The 14,561-nt window shown below is 44.9% G+C and overlaps 1 protein-coding gene across 1 annotated transcript; it reads left to right on the forward strand.

Moving 5' to 3' along the window:
• The first annotated feature begins 3,816 nt into the window (after window positions 1-3,816).
• LOC141908563 (uncharacterized) lies at window positions 3,817-14,496 on the forward strand. The gene is made up of 2 exons (XM_074798660.1): window positions 3,817-4,591; window positions 5,769-14,496. Exons 1-2 carry the CDS (start codon window positions 3,817-3,819, stop codon window positions 11,831-11,833), a joined length of 6,840 nt encoding a protein of 2,279 aa, XP_074654761.1. The 3' UTR covers window positions 11,834-14,496.
• Window positions 14,497-14,561: the final 65 nt, after the last annotated feature.

Here is a 14,561-nt window from a genome sequence, read left to right on the forward strand (position 1 = left end):
TTATATGAAATTAAATGCCTAATGTCGTGTTGCAGCGATGTTGCTAGTTACAGTATTATAAACGAAGGAGATGCGTTGGCTGGCGTGGAATATGAAAATGGGATTGATTTTCAGTTCTGTTTTTACGGAATTACAAAATTACTGGTGAAATTCTCATTTTTCGTCGCGATATACAAACGAATACGTAATGTTTATCTTTTTCTGTGTATATGTGTGTGCGTTCGAGGGTTTTATATACAAATGAATATTACACGAATATTATCAATTTGCAGTTTAGTTCTATATGGCATATAACAGTGTGCCTCGCTAATATACCACACAGTGACTGTATCGTGCAGTAGGCTATGTGCGCTGTGTACTCTTGGCTTAGCCTCGCTCGCGGAGCAGCTCTCTTAGATAGCTGAATGAATATCCGATCTCGCGTTATGTGTGCTTGTGTCCGGTCGTGTTTAGGAAATGCTTATCAACTATTATTGTGTGTTGTGTTTTATCTTTTCATCACAACTTAAGGTAAAAATAAATTAGGAAATCTTTTTCATCATGTATTGTCAAATATATTATGTGTGCTTCGGTATTTTTGTAGATAGATTTGCGGTGATGGTAGGGAGAGATCTGGCAACCTATGAAGCGTGCGTATAATGCAGGCTGATACTCTTTACGCTAATTGTCTATCTAGATTGATACTTCGCGAACGGTCTTTATGATAAACAGTCATTTAAGGTTCGTCGTTGATATCGTCGATCTGAATTATTAGGTTATTGGAGTTATGCAAGGTTTGTGGTTTTAGCGCCATATCGCGTTCGCGTCGTGTATGAAGAATCTTGATAACGAAAACGGTTTCTTTATTTTACTATTTTCGTAGACTTAATAAATATGTCATCTTTTTAGCTCAGACTTCGACGCGGCTGTTCGTCTTAATTACAGACTATTATCGTCGTTCAAATGCTGCTTCTCGCAATAAGATTCAACCTTGAATCAATGTCATCCTTTCACGACGAAGAAAGGCATTACGTTTTTCGCTTGAAATGTATAAACGAAAACAAGAAAACAATAGGGCTATTATTATTTTAGTCAGTAACCCGCCCGCGGTTTAGTTTCACGATCGGATATTTTGGCAAACCATGCGCGACGGTGTAAGCCCATCCGATTACGAAAGCTTACTACCAACGATTAGGTAACTGTAACTATGGCATATATATATATGCATATATATATATATATATATATATATATATATATATATTATTGTCGACACTAGTCTTTCTATTGCAATAGCTCTTTCCCTGTAGAGCGCCTGGCGACGGTTGCATAGTCATGACTTAGACTTAAGACCAATGTAAAACCAACTGAGCTCTATAGCCCATCTAACAACTTAAGACCAGTCTTAAGATCTAAGACGACTTTTGGACTTAAGCCATGGCTGTGCCTTACTTGCCCTTGTTCTGCTTGGATTTTAAGTTAAGATTTAAGATTGTTCGTTCACTGTTGGCAACACAGGGCCCAGTTTCAGGCACACAGTTTTAATAACAGCAATACTTAAGTCTATTTCGAATATTGTTGTCTAGTGGCCATCCGATCTTTTTCGATAAGATCGCCATTTCTTTAAATAAAGCGTAGGTGTAGGCATTTTCGATATCCGTGTATATTAATGCCAAAGGTTGCATTCGAGAAATTGAAGCCTTCTGTATTAGAACTATTTCTCAACGTTGATATGCTTATCATAATCTTAATGTATTCCAACAGTAAGGCTATTTTACGTTAGAACTCTCACTGAAGTTAGGGTTTTAGATTTTGGCCCCCCTCCCCCCGGAAGAAAATGCGTGCTTTCGTGTGACTGTGTTAATGCGTTCTGAGCTGAACCCAGAGAGCTGAACCCATAGAAAAATCAATATATATTTATATATATATATAATGAGCGTCTTATCAATTCTAGGATATAATCTCTGCCGTAAATAGACTGAAAATTGATTGGAAAAGCCAGGGGTTGTTCGTAAAGTATGTGGTCAATTTTTGACCTCCCCTCCACTAATCGACAATAGTGTCTGCCCCGCGTAAGTCTCAGCGAGCTATTTCGTTTGCTTCTCGTCGGTTGTCCGTCCGAGGAAGGAATCCCGTTGTTTTGGGAAGTTACGGAAGACACTTTAATGGCTAGAGTCATGGTACTCGGTTTATAGGTGTAGGCCTATATTGTTATTTATGCACATTTTGTAACCATAATCAATTGTAAAATTGTAATATTGGAAAATTTGAAGGTCATTGGATTCTGTATATGATAGGTTGCTGTTCACCAGGGAGTGTTGAATAGCAGAATAACATGGTATTTCCAAACATGGTATTTCCATTATATATGCGCGTATGCATGTTACCAAAAATACATGTATTTTTCATGTTACCGCAATCAATTGCAAAATCCTAGCTCATTCATTACATGGTCTATGATTGCTATATTTGTTCACCAGGGGGCGTTGAATATTGAAGTTCCATAAGTAGGCATGGTGTACCTGTACCCTTAGATTATCTAGCGCAATGTGAATTGGATGATCACATGACTCTTTGACATCACTACCTCTGTATTTGTACCTTTCAGATAAGTGTTATCAGTTATTTTTTGGGGTTGGGGTTGCATCATATTAGACGGTTTACTGGGTTATTTCCCAAGATTCCTTGATAGCAGATAATGATGAATACGTTTCATTTTACCTTTGCCTCGAAAAATTGGTGCATAAATGAACAACGTATGCCGGCGCGCTTACTACTACTACCATGGTAACAAAATAGTCCGAGAGCCAAACCAAAAATTAATTTACCCCAGGGCTACTATTAAAGCTCATTGTCTCCTGTTAACCCTGGCGCTGGGTAAATAAAAGACGGCCCTATACATATATTGTAAATGATATTATAGCTGATGCTCACATACGTTAAAATTATGGGTTTTCAATAGTAGCACCAGGTGATATTTAGTTTTTAAAAATCTTATTTATTTATTCATTCATCTATTATGGTGGCATGTGCATAAATTATAGATAGAAATGTAGTAATTGTATCCAGTCGTCCTAATATCGACTTATTAATCACTTAATACGAAATGAATCGAAACGACTAGGTCCCCAGCTGCATCGGTCCACTGCCTCGAGTAGTCGTGCTGCCTTTACAGGGCTAACCAATGAGTTATCTTCATATTCATACATTAAAACTCGCTCTATCACATGATATAGATAGAGTGTTCCCGTAGAATTGATATGTTACATGTTTGTTTCTCTGATCTTCGATATTCGAGTATAACTACATGAACTATGTTCCCGGGTGTGTCGGTCTGCCGCCCCGACTAGCCGTGCTGCATTGACAGGGCTATATGTCGGCTTTCACTTTAGCGAAGTCCATTTCGCTTATGACCCTTTCTTCCTTTGGTACAAACTAACTAGCGAACAAGACTTTAAATTTTTCTTCAAAACATTCAATGCAGTAATAAAATCTCTAACCCTATAAAGTTTCGTCGGAAAGTGTTGCTTATTTGTCGATTTAGTTATTCATCATCATATTTATAAATTAAGATTAACTGTTTTTACATATAGATAGAGTGTTCATGCAGAATTTATATGTTACGATATCAGATTTCATTGACATGGTATCATGTCTTATATTTGAATGAATGAATGAGTGTCAAAATCTATATAGCGCCAATTTCATCCATCTATCCATGGATGAAATATATATATATATATATATTATAAATATTATATTATACTATTAATATATTTATTATATATAATATTTACAGAAGAATGAAGCGTTAGAAATATTTGGTAGCCGAAGAAAATGTCGACGGATTCATCATCGCCGACGACGATGACAGCCGCCATGGAGGAAAGACACGTTCCTAGCTTGGCAGCGACAGACGCCGTCGACGACGAGACGGCGCGCGACGCGTGTTCGTCGTTGATAACACTGGTCGTCGATTGTTCGAACAGCGTGCACTCGACGACGAACAGCGTCGATTCGGGAATCGCTTTAAACGAAGACGTCGCAACGAACAGCGACGACCTCGCCAACGACGACGTCGCGCCGAGAGACGCCGACGACGGACGGGTCGCCGGTGAAGTAGACGACGTAGCGAATTCGAAGTCGGTCGCGGCGTCGTTGCCGAAACGGTCGCATTATCAATTTCGCTTTCTCGCGCGTCACGTTCAACGGAATTCGTACGGTGGAGTCGTCTACAAGTGCGACGTATGCGACGCCACGTATCGGCGTCGATACAGCTTGAAACGACATTTCGTACGCAGCCATATCAATCGGAAGTACGTTGCGGAAACGAAATCCGGCGAAGACGCGGACGACCCGATGGCAGCTACCGCGGAAGAGGACACCGCCGCCGCGAACGCCGATGAACCCGCCAAAGAAATGCCCGGTCTTTATCGATGTTGTCATTGCGATTTGCTGTTCGATGAACTCGAGGAAATAAAGGGCCATCATCTTAAACACGCGCGGCCGAACGGCAAAAAGACGTCGTCGTTGTCGTCGTTCACGTGTGTGAAATGTCACGCGAAATTCTCGCGTCGTCAGAACTACGAACAACATTTAGAAATTCATTCAGGTGAGTGCGGTGCAGCTGAATCCTTGTACGAAGCAGTTGCTCAGGTGTGAATTATCGTCGTTCTCTGATATCCGTTCATCTTGCCTCGAAGGGGTTCTTTCGGGCATATTTTTTGCTTGTACCATAAAACGTGAGATAATTTCGCCCGGATCAGGTCCGAGTCAAACTTGTCCCTCACCCAATTAGAGAAAGTGTTCAACCAATGTAATAGTGTAAACCACTCACTCGATATTGAATAATGCCATTACAAAGCGAAGGGACTCATTTGTGCAATGACCTGTGTTCAAATTTGGCTGAGACCTGATGTTTGACCTGGGCCTGGGCCTGGGCCAAACCTTGTACATGCCCATTCGGCACCGCGTGAACAGTTGGTGTGGGCCTAGTTTGGTATGGGCCAAAAGCCCTTGTGTGATTGCGGACTGGCATTTGACTTTTTGATGGCCAATATGATGCTCCGCATGTCAAATGTTAAGAGTCATGAATTGACAGTTGGGGTAACCTTACAGATGACCTTCAATATCCAACATGTTTACCATCAGCAGTGTTTTTGTAATCTGACGAAATGAATGAGCTCATTAGATATTCATGTAACCGATTGGCAGCCTGGAACCAGCCTCTTCAGACATTCCCAACCTCTTCAGATATTCACCATATTAGTTGAAGTCTTGACGATTTTGAAATTGTGATGATCAAATGATTGGTCAAGATATAAATGTCTTGATGAGAAGTCCTGAGTACTTATGAAGTCTGGAAGGAATGGTGATCATCTAAGGGTGGTGGGTCCATGCTGGCTGTAAGTCCACATTTTGGTTAACCCTTTCTGTGTGTCTGCACCACAGTGCAGTGTATAAATGGGTGTTGAACTTTGCTAGTACACCGCATTGGGGTATATTGATATTATTAGTAATTAGTCATTATCTTTATGGCAGGACCTGTCAAATATAGTGAAATATTAGTAACAAATGATACACCGCACCACGGTGTAAACACACTACATGTATAGGGGTAGGCCCATTAAAAGATGAACTGGCATGGAATTTTTCAAAATTTTCAAATTGCCTCCAGCCTTGGAGTAGTCAAATGATTACTCCAAGCTCCAGCACATTTGGGCAACAACTAGCAGGTTAACATTCTCCAGTTCAGGGTTAATGTTACGATTCAACTTTTTTCATTTCAGTTGCAGTTTACCCATGCTCACAGTGCGAGGCGTCGTTTTCGGTGTCTATTAATTTATCGCGTCATGAACGCGAACATCGCACCGGCAATTATCTCTGCGATTATTGCCCGTCGGAGAAACGTACGGTCGACGAACTGCGCGAGCATTTCGAATCGAACCATCCCGCGAAATATTACGATTGTTCGTTTTGCGAACGGCGCTTCGTTCGCGGCTGCGAATTCGAATGCCACCTTTTCAAGGAGCACGACGAAACATTGGCGTCGAACGCGGCAAAAACTAAACAAGACGACGCGTCCGCCGCAGTAACTGCGGAAACGAACTCGCTGGGCGGTAAATTGTCCGTAGACGACGGTGATAAAACGAGGGATAAGAATTTTCTCGAAAGTGATAATAGCGAATCCGATAGTGACGACTTGACGAATGATAGAATGACGGAAAAAGAACGTTTGATCATTCAACACAAGAAGTCGAGCGAAGGTAAACACCATAGATGGCGCCGCGGGTTCGCGTTCGCGTGCACGATCTGCAAAAAGCGTTTTCGCGATTACGCGCGTATGTGCGCGCATCGTCGCCTCGCGCACCAACGCCACCTGATACAACGCCGTCGATTCCAGTACAAACGCACACGCGTCGTCGAGATGGATCCGCGCGAACGTCAGAAACTCGAACAGTTCTACGCGGGCGTCGTCGGCAACGTCGCCGAGAATTTGCGCTTGCACATCGACGGCGTCGCGGCGAGTCTGGCAAATCCGTCGCGTTTCTATCGCGTCGTTCCCGTTCACGATTTCACGGGCGCCGCCGCCGCGAACGACGCCGAGTTTTGGAAACGATTCAATTTCCGTTCGGATTATCCTCGACTCGTGTGGCGCCATCTATGTCAGATTGAGGACGCGTTAAACTGTGATATTCAAATAAAGACCGAGCCGCCCGATGCGATTGATGAAAAAAGTCTCCCGTCTGCTGAAGATAGTAGTTTTGTTTCCGTTAAAAATGAACCTCCGGATTTTGAAGTTGATAACAACGACCTTCTGTGTTCACATAACATTCCGGCTACAAGCGAAAATGTTTCCTGCGACGATAGCAAAAGCTTCGCTTCCGGTGCCCCGGCGATTGAGGAAGAAGCGCACTGTAGTCTGGCAGACGGACTACCTCTTCGCGATGAACAACCACAGCCTAGTAGCCCAGTGCGTGAAGAAATTACGACGAAATCCGAGCTAGAAGCTGCTGATGACGAACGTCGCGCCGAAGACGTAAAAAACGAGGACGACGATGACAACAACGTTTACGAAAAAACGACTTCGGAAAAAATGTGGATCGACTCGATCCACGTGTCGGACATATCGGACGACGACGACGACCGAGACGAATCGGTCGAGGTGCATATATCCGATATATCGCTGGAGTATATATCCACCGTCAATAAGCTATCCGCTAATTTAGTGTCGAATCAGTATATGGCGCCGAAACCGGTCGAACGGTTCTCGACCGGCGCGTACGCGTTGTCTCCGGTGAAATCGTTTTCGTATGTTCCCTCCGCTTACGTCGCGACGGGCGCCGCCACCGCGAATTTGGCGCTGTCCGATATTTCCGATGAGGATGACCGAAGCTCGCGCGGCAAAACGGACGACGTTCGACGACAACCGCCTAAACTCGAGATACACGTGTCGGATATCTCGTCCGACGAAGACGACGAATTCGCCGACGCCGTCGACGATCGCGCGCCGCCGTTTCTGACGCGATGTCCCCCGCCAACGGCGACGATGACGACGTACGATTTCATGTTGGCATCGCGTCCGACGGCGATGAAAACGATTCTCGATTACTCGTTGAATCCGGTCCGCAACGTCTACCCGATGTCGTCGGAGTTCGCTGATTATCCGAAACACGATTTCAATTCGGCGCCCTCGCGTACGACGATTGCGGGTAGTTGCGATAAACGCGATGCGACGCAGCCGTCTCGCGACTGGTTCGATCCGGTATCGCGAAACGAAGGAAACGGCGGTCGCCGGTGGAATGCTTTGAACGATGAACTTACGAAAGAAGCATCTACTGGCGATACTAGTACGAAATCGGAGCCTCCGATGACTCATCGAATTAGCAACACGCCCGTTTCCGAATTATCGTTCAACGCTGCTGCCGATGATGGGGATGACGAAGATGATGATGACGGAGACGATGATGTTAATTGCGAAGAAGCTCAACTCAACGGTGATCATGATGAGAAAACCGTTGATCGTTGCGTAATTCCTCAATCCGATCTCGGCAGTGTATCGAATGAATGTGCTCTCGCGAAAGATGCCCCGATAGAACGCGATCAAAATCGAAAATATTCCGTGACGACATCTGATTCGGAACAAATTACCACCAGCGAGCAATTTCAGCGTGAACTGGATCGTTCTTCATCTGAATCCGACGCGCGTAATGAAAATCATCTACAGCGCGAACGACTCGCGTATTTCAACCTGTGTCGGACGGATTCGCCGCGCGCGAAAATCCCGTCGAAACCGAAAAGCGCCGTCGATAAAGCGTTGTTCAACAGTAATCCGTTGTTGCCGTTCGTATCGAAGAACTCAACTGAGGACGAGTCGAAACGCGAGGATAAGGATAAAGTCGCGCGGCCGCCCGATCCGATCGACGCGCATCAGAATCTTCGCCACTACGAAGGATTGGGCAGCGTCAATTCGCCCGTTCATCCGTCGTCGTCGTCCGAACGCCCGGAGGACGGCGTACGGTTACCGCCTACCCGTTACATGTACGACGACTACGACATTCGCGTGTCGTTCATGTGCCTCGTTTGCGACGCCGAATTCTCGAATTCGTGGGATTTGAGCAATCACCAATTGGACGTTCACGAGACCGTCGACTGTCGCCATATACAGATGGAGAAAGACTGCTCGACGGACCTGCCGCGTTTCATCGTGCCGAAACCGTCGGTGGACGGCGCGTTGGACGGTTTGGGAAAGTTCGTGCCCGAGAATCCGTATTCGGAATGTATAAACTGTACGAAGTGTCGCGAGACGTTCGGAGACATCGGCGAATTGCGCGCGCACATCATGTACTGCGCGACCGGCACGCGATCGAAGTCAAACTCGCGCGTGTACTATCGCAAGGGCTACAAACGCGGCCGCAACAAACTCGGTCGCCGCACGCGACAGGGTCCGAAAATGAAACGACAAACGCCGGTGAAACCGACGGAGAACGCGAGCGCCGTCGCAGCCGGTCGGCGACGTGGACATTTAGCCGTTTTACGCCTCGGCGATTCGGACGGTGCTAAACGCGATTTATCCGAGGTGACCGATGGAACGGGGAAACGTCGGCGTCGTCGTCGCAATCAGAACCCCGATCAGATTCCGTACAATCCGAAACGGCACGTGCGCCGCCGCGAACTGCGACAGTGCATCGATATGCAGACGTGTTGGGGCTGCGGTAAGAAATTCTCGAATCTACCGCTGCTCGAACGGCACAGCAAAACGTGCGACCAACGCGACGTGATTCAAAAGCGTAAACTGTCACGTCAAGACGAGAACACGCCGTCGATTTCGACTGTCGCGCAGCAGCAGGCAGAGGAGGTTGAGGAAACGAAGCCCGACGCGGCGGCGACGACGAAAAAACCCGGCGTACCGTTGCGGTGTCCGTATTGTAGTAAAAACTTCATATATCGCACGCATTTACGAACGCATTTACGAGAGATATGTTCCGTGAAACAGAACTTGTTGACGAAAGACCTTCTCACGGCCGATCACGTCGCCACCGAGAATCAATTGTTGAAGAGCGTTTTCAATAACGAGTACGCCGGCGACGTGCAGACGGTCGAGTTGAGCGCTGAGGACGCCGTCAAACAGGCGGAGAAAATCATGAAACAAGGTCGTCAAAAACGTCTGCTATGGATGCGCGGCAATCGACGAAAAGAGACGAATAAACGTAATAAAAGTTGGGCGTCGTTGAAACATTTGAAATCGGCGCGTAAAACGTCGGCGAAAATCAACAACGCGACGACTACTTCGCTTCTGTCAGCGCCGCCGTCGAAGTTCGGCACCGACGACGTCTACGCGTATCCCGAGTCGACGGACGGCGAAGATACAATGCCGAGTTTGGTTCACGCGACGGATACGTCGCCTACGAACTCGCTACAAAAACGCACGCCTCGACGCAAGACTCTCATCGACAACGATCCGTATTACATGAAAACGTTCGACCAACGCGACGACAAGGAGAAAGCGGTCGCCGGGGGCAATAAACGCCGTCGCAAACGCACGTTCAAAGCGTTGATGCTCGAAAACGGAATGTACCCGGAAATCGACGGGCGTAAATGCCGCGCCGTGAACAACAAACGAAAACGCATCGATTCGCTACCTGATCCGGAGAACGTCGAAAGCGTTCTTGCGCCGGAAAAGGTCCCGGCTCCGGCACCTGCGAAAGCGGCAAAAAAAGACGCTCAAAAGCAACGAGAGCCCGTCGAAGACGATCCGGAGAAATATGTGTACAGTTTACCGGACGAGAACGGCGTGGTTAAAATCTGGAAACGACGCGGGCCGAAACCTAAATGGCTGAAAGCTATGGAGACCAAAAATCCGAACGATAAGGTCGTCGAACCTAATGACGATACGATAAAAGCTGCGACCGAGAACGGAGCGGTCATCGAAAGTTCCGAAACGGGCGATATCCTTCAACCATTGAAGGTAAAGAACAAAAGACGTTCGAAAGCGAAAGCGAAAATAAAAGAGGATAGTGAGAACGCACCCGAATCGATATCGATTACCGGTGCCCCACCGCTGAAACCGATTTCTCTGAAATTGAAGATGAAACGAAATTCGAAAAGTAAGTGGAGCAGATCGAACCCCGAAGAAGGAACTGTCGATAAGTCGAAAGTTGAGGATGTCGAACAAGACAACGGCTGCCGTGCCGATGACGTCGGTATCAATTCGGAATCCGCGGAACCTTCGAATCAACCGAAGAAGAAGTTGAAGTTGAAGATCACGAAGAATTCCGACGGGAAAATGTCGGCATCGGTGGACGAGGCTAGTAAATTAGGCGATGCCGAATCGGAAGAGGCGCAAGTCAAGAAAAAACGTAAACGGTTCAGTCAAAAGAATTTGGATGGTTTGTACGATTTGATGAAAGAACTGGAGGTGCGAGATATCGAGAAGAGGCAGGAAGAAATCGTATTTCGCAGCGATAAAGCGGGACCGAAACCGGTTTGGATGAGGAAATTGATCAGTATCTATACGTCGCGTAAGTCGTCTGGCGATAGCGAACCGAATCCGGCGGACAAAACCGATCTGGCGAAGTTGATCGAAACGCATTGCGCCGAAAAAGAAGGCCGTCAAAGAGCGGCGAAAAAGCGCAAACCGAAAATGAAAGGCAGTTTGAAAGATATCGCCAACGCGGCTCAGTGCGCCGTAACTGACCAGGCTAATCGTTTGAAGGAGCTCGCCGAGGCGGCTAAAGTCGCCGTCACGGAGAAAATACAAATGCACCAAAGCGAACCCATTTTACTGGAAGCGGATATCGATCTTAGCGCGCCGTTAGTAATCGACTTTCAAGGTGCCGCGGACGTCGACATAAAAGTACCGCGGAAAAAACGCGTTCCTAAAAAGTTTCTGGACAACGTCGATGACGCGGTTCCGACCGTTGATTCGTCGTCGGCCGTCTGCAATAACGCGCCCGCGAAAACGCGTAAAAAACCCGGTCCGAAAACGGGATGTAAGCGAGGAGTTAAGAAAGCGGTCGACGGCGTCGCGAACGCGAACACGGCGGAAAACGCGAACGCCGTCCATAATCCTCCCGCGAAAATACGACGCAAACCGGGCCCGAAACCCGGTTACAAACGTAAGAAGAAAACGTTGGAGAACGTTCCGTCGGTAGCCGACGTGATACCGTCGGAGAGCGGACAATTCGTCGTCATCAAGGACATCTACGATTTCGACGACGAATCGTGTCTTCGAAGTTCTGTGCCGTCCGTCGGAGTTGTTAGTCCGTTGAAATTAAAAACGTCGTTGTTAAACCCCTCCGGCGGTATCGGCGCCGACGAATGCGAATTGATTATCAACGAATCGAAATCGTAACGATACGTTCGTTATCAGAAAACGGACGATTGATAAAACAATCTTAGATTTTCGCGATTATCTTAACCCTTTCAGTGCGTATACACCGCACTGCGGTGTATGAATCGGTGATGGATTTTGCTAGTACACTGCACTGCGGTGTATTGGTGTAATTAGTAATTTTATCTCTATTAATAGATGGCAGCACCTGTCAAACATACTGAAATATTAGTTACTAGTGATACACCGCGCCGCGGTGTAGAGGTACTATAGTGGTATTCCCGTTATTCAACACACTAGGGCGGAATTTTTCAAAATTTCCAAATTATCTCCAGCGCTATGGGGTATTGATTAGTCAGCACTGAAAGGGTTAGAAGAATTTACCCAATCGTTACACCCCACATGACGAGGTATAATAGGGGGTGTGTGCAGGAGTCAGCTTGCTTGACTGTCCGTCCATCCGTTTATGTTAGTGATCTCAACCGGAGAACTCCTACACCTCTTATCACATTTTGATAGAATTTCTCTCGCTGTTATGGAGTAATGCACGACCGCCATTTGTCTTGTGACCTTCCGAATGAGTGTCGTCGTTATGCCGCGCCTATATTGGACGTTGGAAACATATGCGTAATGAATTTTTCAATTTTTCTCTGAACTCGGCGAAAGAATTAACGATCTAAAATCGATTCCCGAATTTTTGATCCGACGTTTTTCGACCAGAATACGCTCTACACCTATTCGGGAATAGCTCAAGATGTAAACCGGATAGAAGCGATCCGTTGAGAGTAAGTAATCCGGAATAGCTATTCTGAAACTGGAATATCGGAACCTGCCTCTCGGACAGCGTCTATAACGTAGCTGCATTATGCATTTGTAAAAACTTTCACACTTGTCTTCAAATCCCTTGGTGAAAAATATTCTGAACACTGTGTTCATTTTCAAACATTTATCTAGCGTAAAAGTTATCATTGCTGCTTACGGTAACATACATTTCTGTGAGTGAAACTTTTCTATTCGCGTATGAAATATGGCAATCAATTTATGAGGGCCCATCATTTCGACTTTGTGAAAAGCTTTTGAGATTCATGTTTACCGTGTAAAGCATTTGTACGCAACACACGTCGTCTCAAGATTTATGAGTAAAAATGCGCCCACCATATCACTAAAGCTGGCCGATTCGTCCAGTTCGGTTAAAAAAACTATGCGACAGATTTTTATATTCGGCGTAAAAACGCCGTTCGTGTAAATAATGTAAAAATGGTTTGATACAGTTCACGATGAATGTTTCTTGATGCAACGGTTTGTAAACTAGTCCGATGTGTTAAAGATTAAAATATACTTAAATGTACTTCGATGCATTTCTTTCTATTTGATAATACCTTTCCGTTAAGTACATGATTATCTTATATGGAACTCGTTATGATTTTTTGTTCGATGTCACATTTTTATTTTTTCGGCTACGTACAGACTGAAGATAACGTCTTTTACACGAGCAACAGTGTATTATAGTGTACATGCAGTTAACGTAAAAGAAACTTTTTTAATGATTTGTTCAAGTTGAATGCATGCGATTGTGAAGTGGTGATATGTTTAGACGATTTCCAGCGGTGCTTTAGAAGATATTCAGGGATAGAAATTTGTTTGTAATTTGAATTGCCGATGAGAGTGGTTTCGTTGTTTTCGAGTTATGATTTGACTCTGTAAATGTAAATGCATCAAATACCAGTATCCCACGTATGAAAATGAACTAATTGAGTTGAATTCAACCAAACTGTAAATTTGTCTCCGATCTACGTAAACTATGTTGATTTAATCCGTGTATTGCTATGTCCGAGGTCGGCCTCTTGTATCATGCGCGCTGGGTCGATATAGCAATTAAAGTTTAATGAAATCTGAACGGAGAATTGTCTGGATTAAAATTAGCTTTGTTAGAGCAGGCGGTTTATTGAAGGGAATTGATTTTCTGTCTCATCCTACAAATAAGGGGAGTGTCATTTAGCTTCAAATACTCTGATAAAAAAACTTAAACATTTCAAATGAAATTCTCTGATTGCTTGACATGTAAAGGTAATTGTTACTGGACTGTTTACATCAATGTATTTTTATAGCCGCAATCACACGGGAGACAATTTGGCCCGTGCCAATTTGGCACGGGCCAGGTGTCCGAGTCAAATAAGGCCTAAGACTAATGAGAGAGCACTCGATTCTAAACAATGCTCGAACAAAGCGAAGTCATTTCCGGAACCGGTCAAAATTCGTATGCAATAATTTTACCTGTGCTAAAATTTAGCTTTGGCCCATTTGGCACCCGTGTGAACAGTTGTTCCGGGCTTAATTTGGCCCGGGCTCATGTGATCGCGGCTTATATCTTGACTCGTGAAAATGCACTGCTCATTCTTAATAGATAATTGCAAGGAAATTCAATGGAATTCGCTTGTACTATTTAGTCAATTGGTCTTAAAACCGATTACTTGTTCACGTATAGATATCACCGAAGTCGATAGTGTTTTTTTCTATAGATATGTTGTAGAAATAAGAGTGAAATTACTATTAAGTTTTGTTATGAAAAATATCATATGATTTGTGTGTGAATTATCGGCCTGTAGAGAATCTACTCGGCCATAGTATTATTCAATTGTATGACATACAATGGAAACTAAAGTTGAAGATATTATATTTAAAATGCATGAAATTATATAACATAAATTGAAATATTCATTTTGTTCGGCTTGATTTGTTTGTTGGCGGC

Source organism: Tubulanus polymorphus, chromosome 7, assembly GCF_964204645.1.
Source record: "Tubulanus polymorphus chromosome 7, tnTubPoly1.2, whole genome shotgun sequence".
Lineage (NCBI taxonomy): Eukaryota > Metazoa > Nemertea > Palaeonemertea > Tubulaniformes > Tubulanidae > Tubulanus > Tubulanus polymorphus.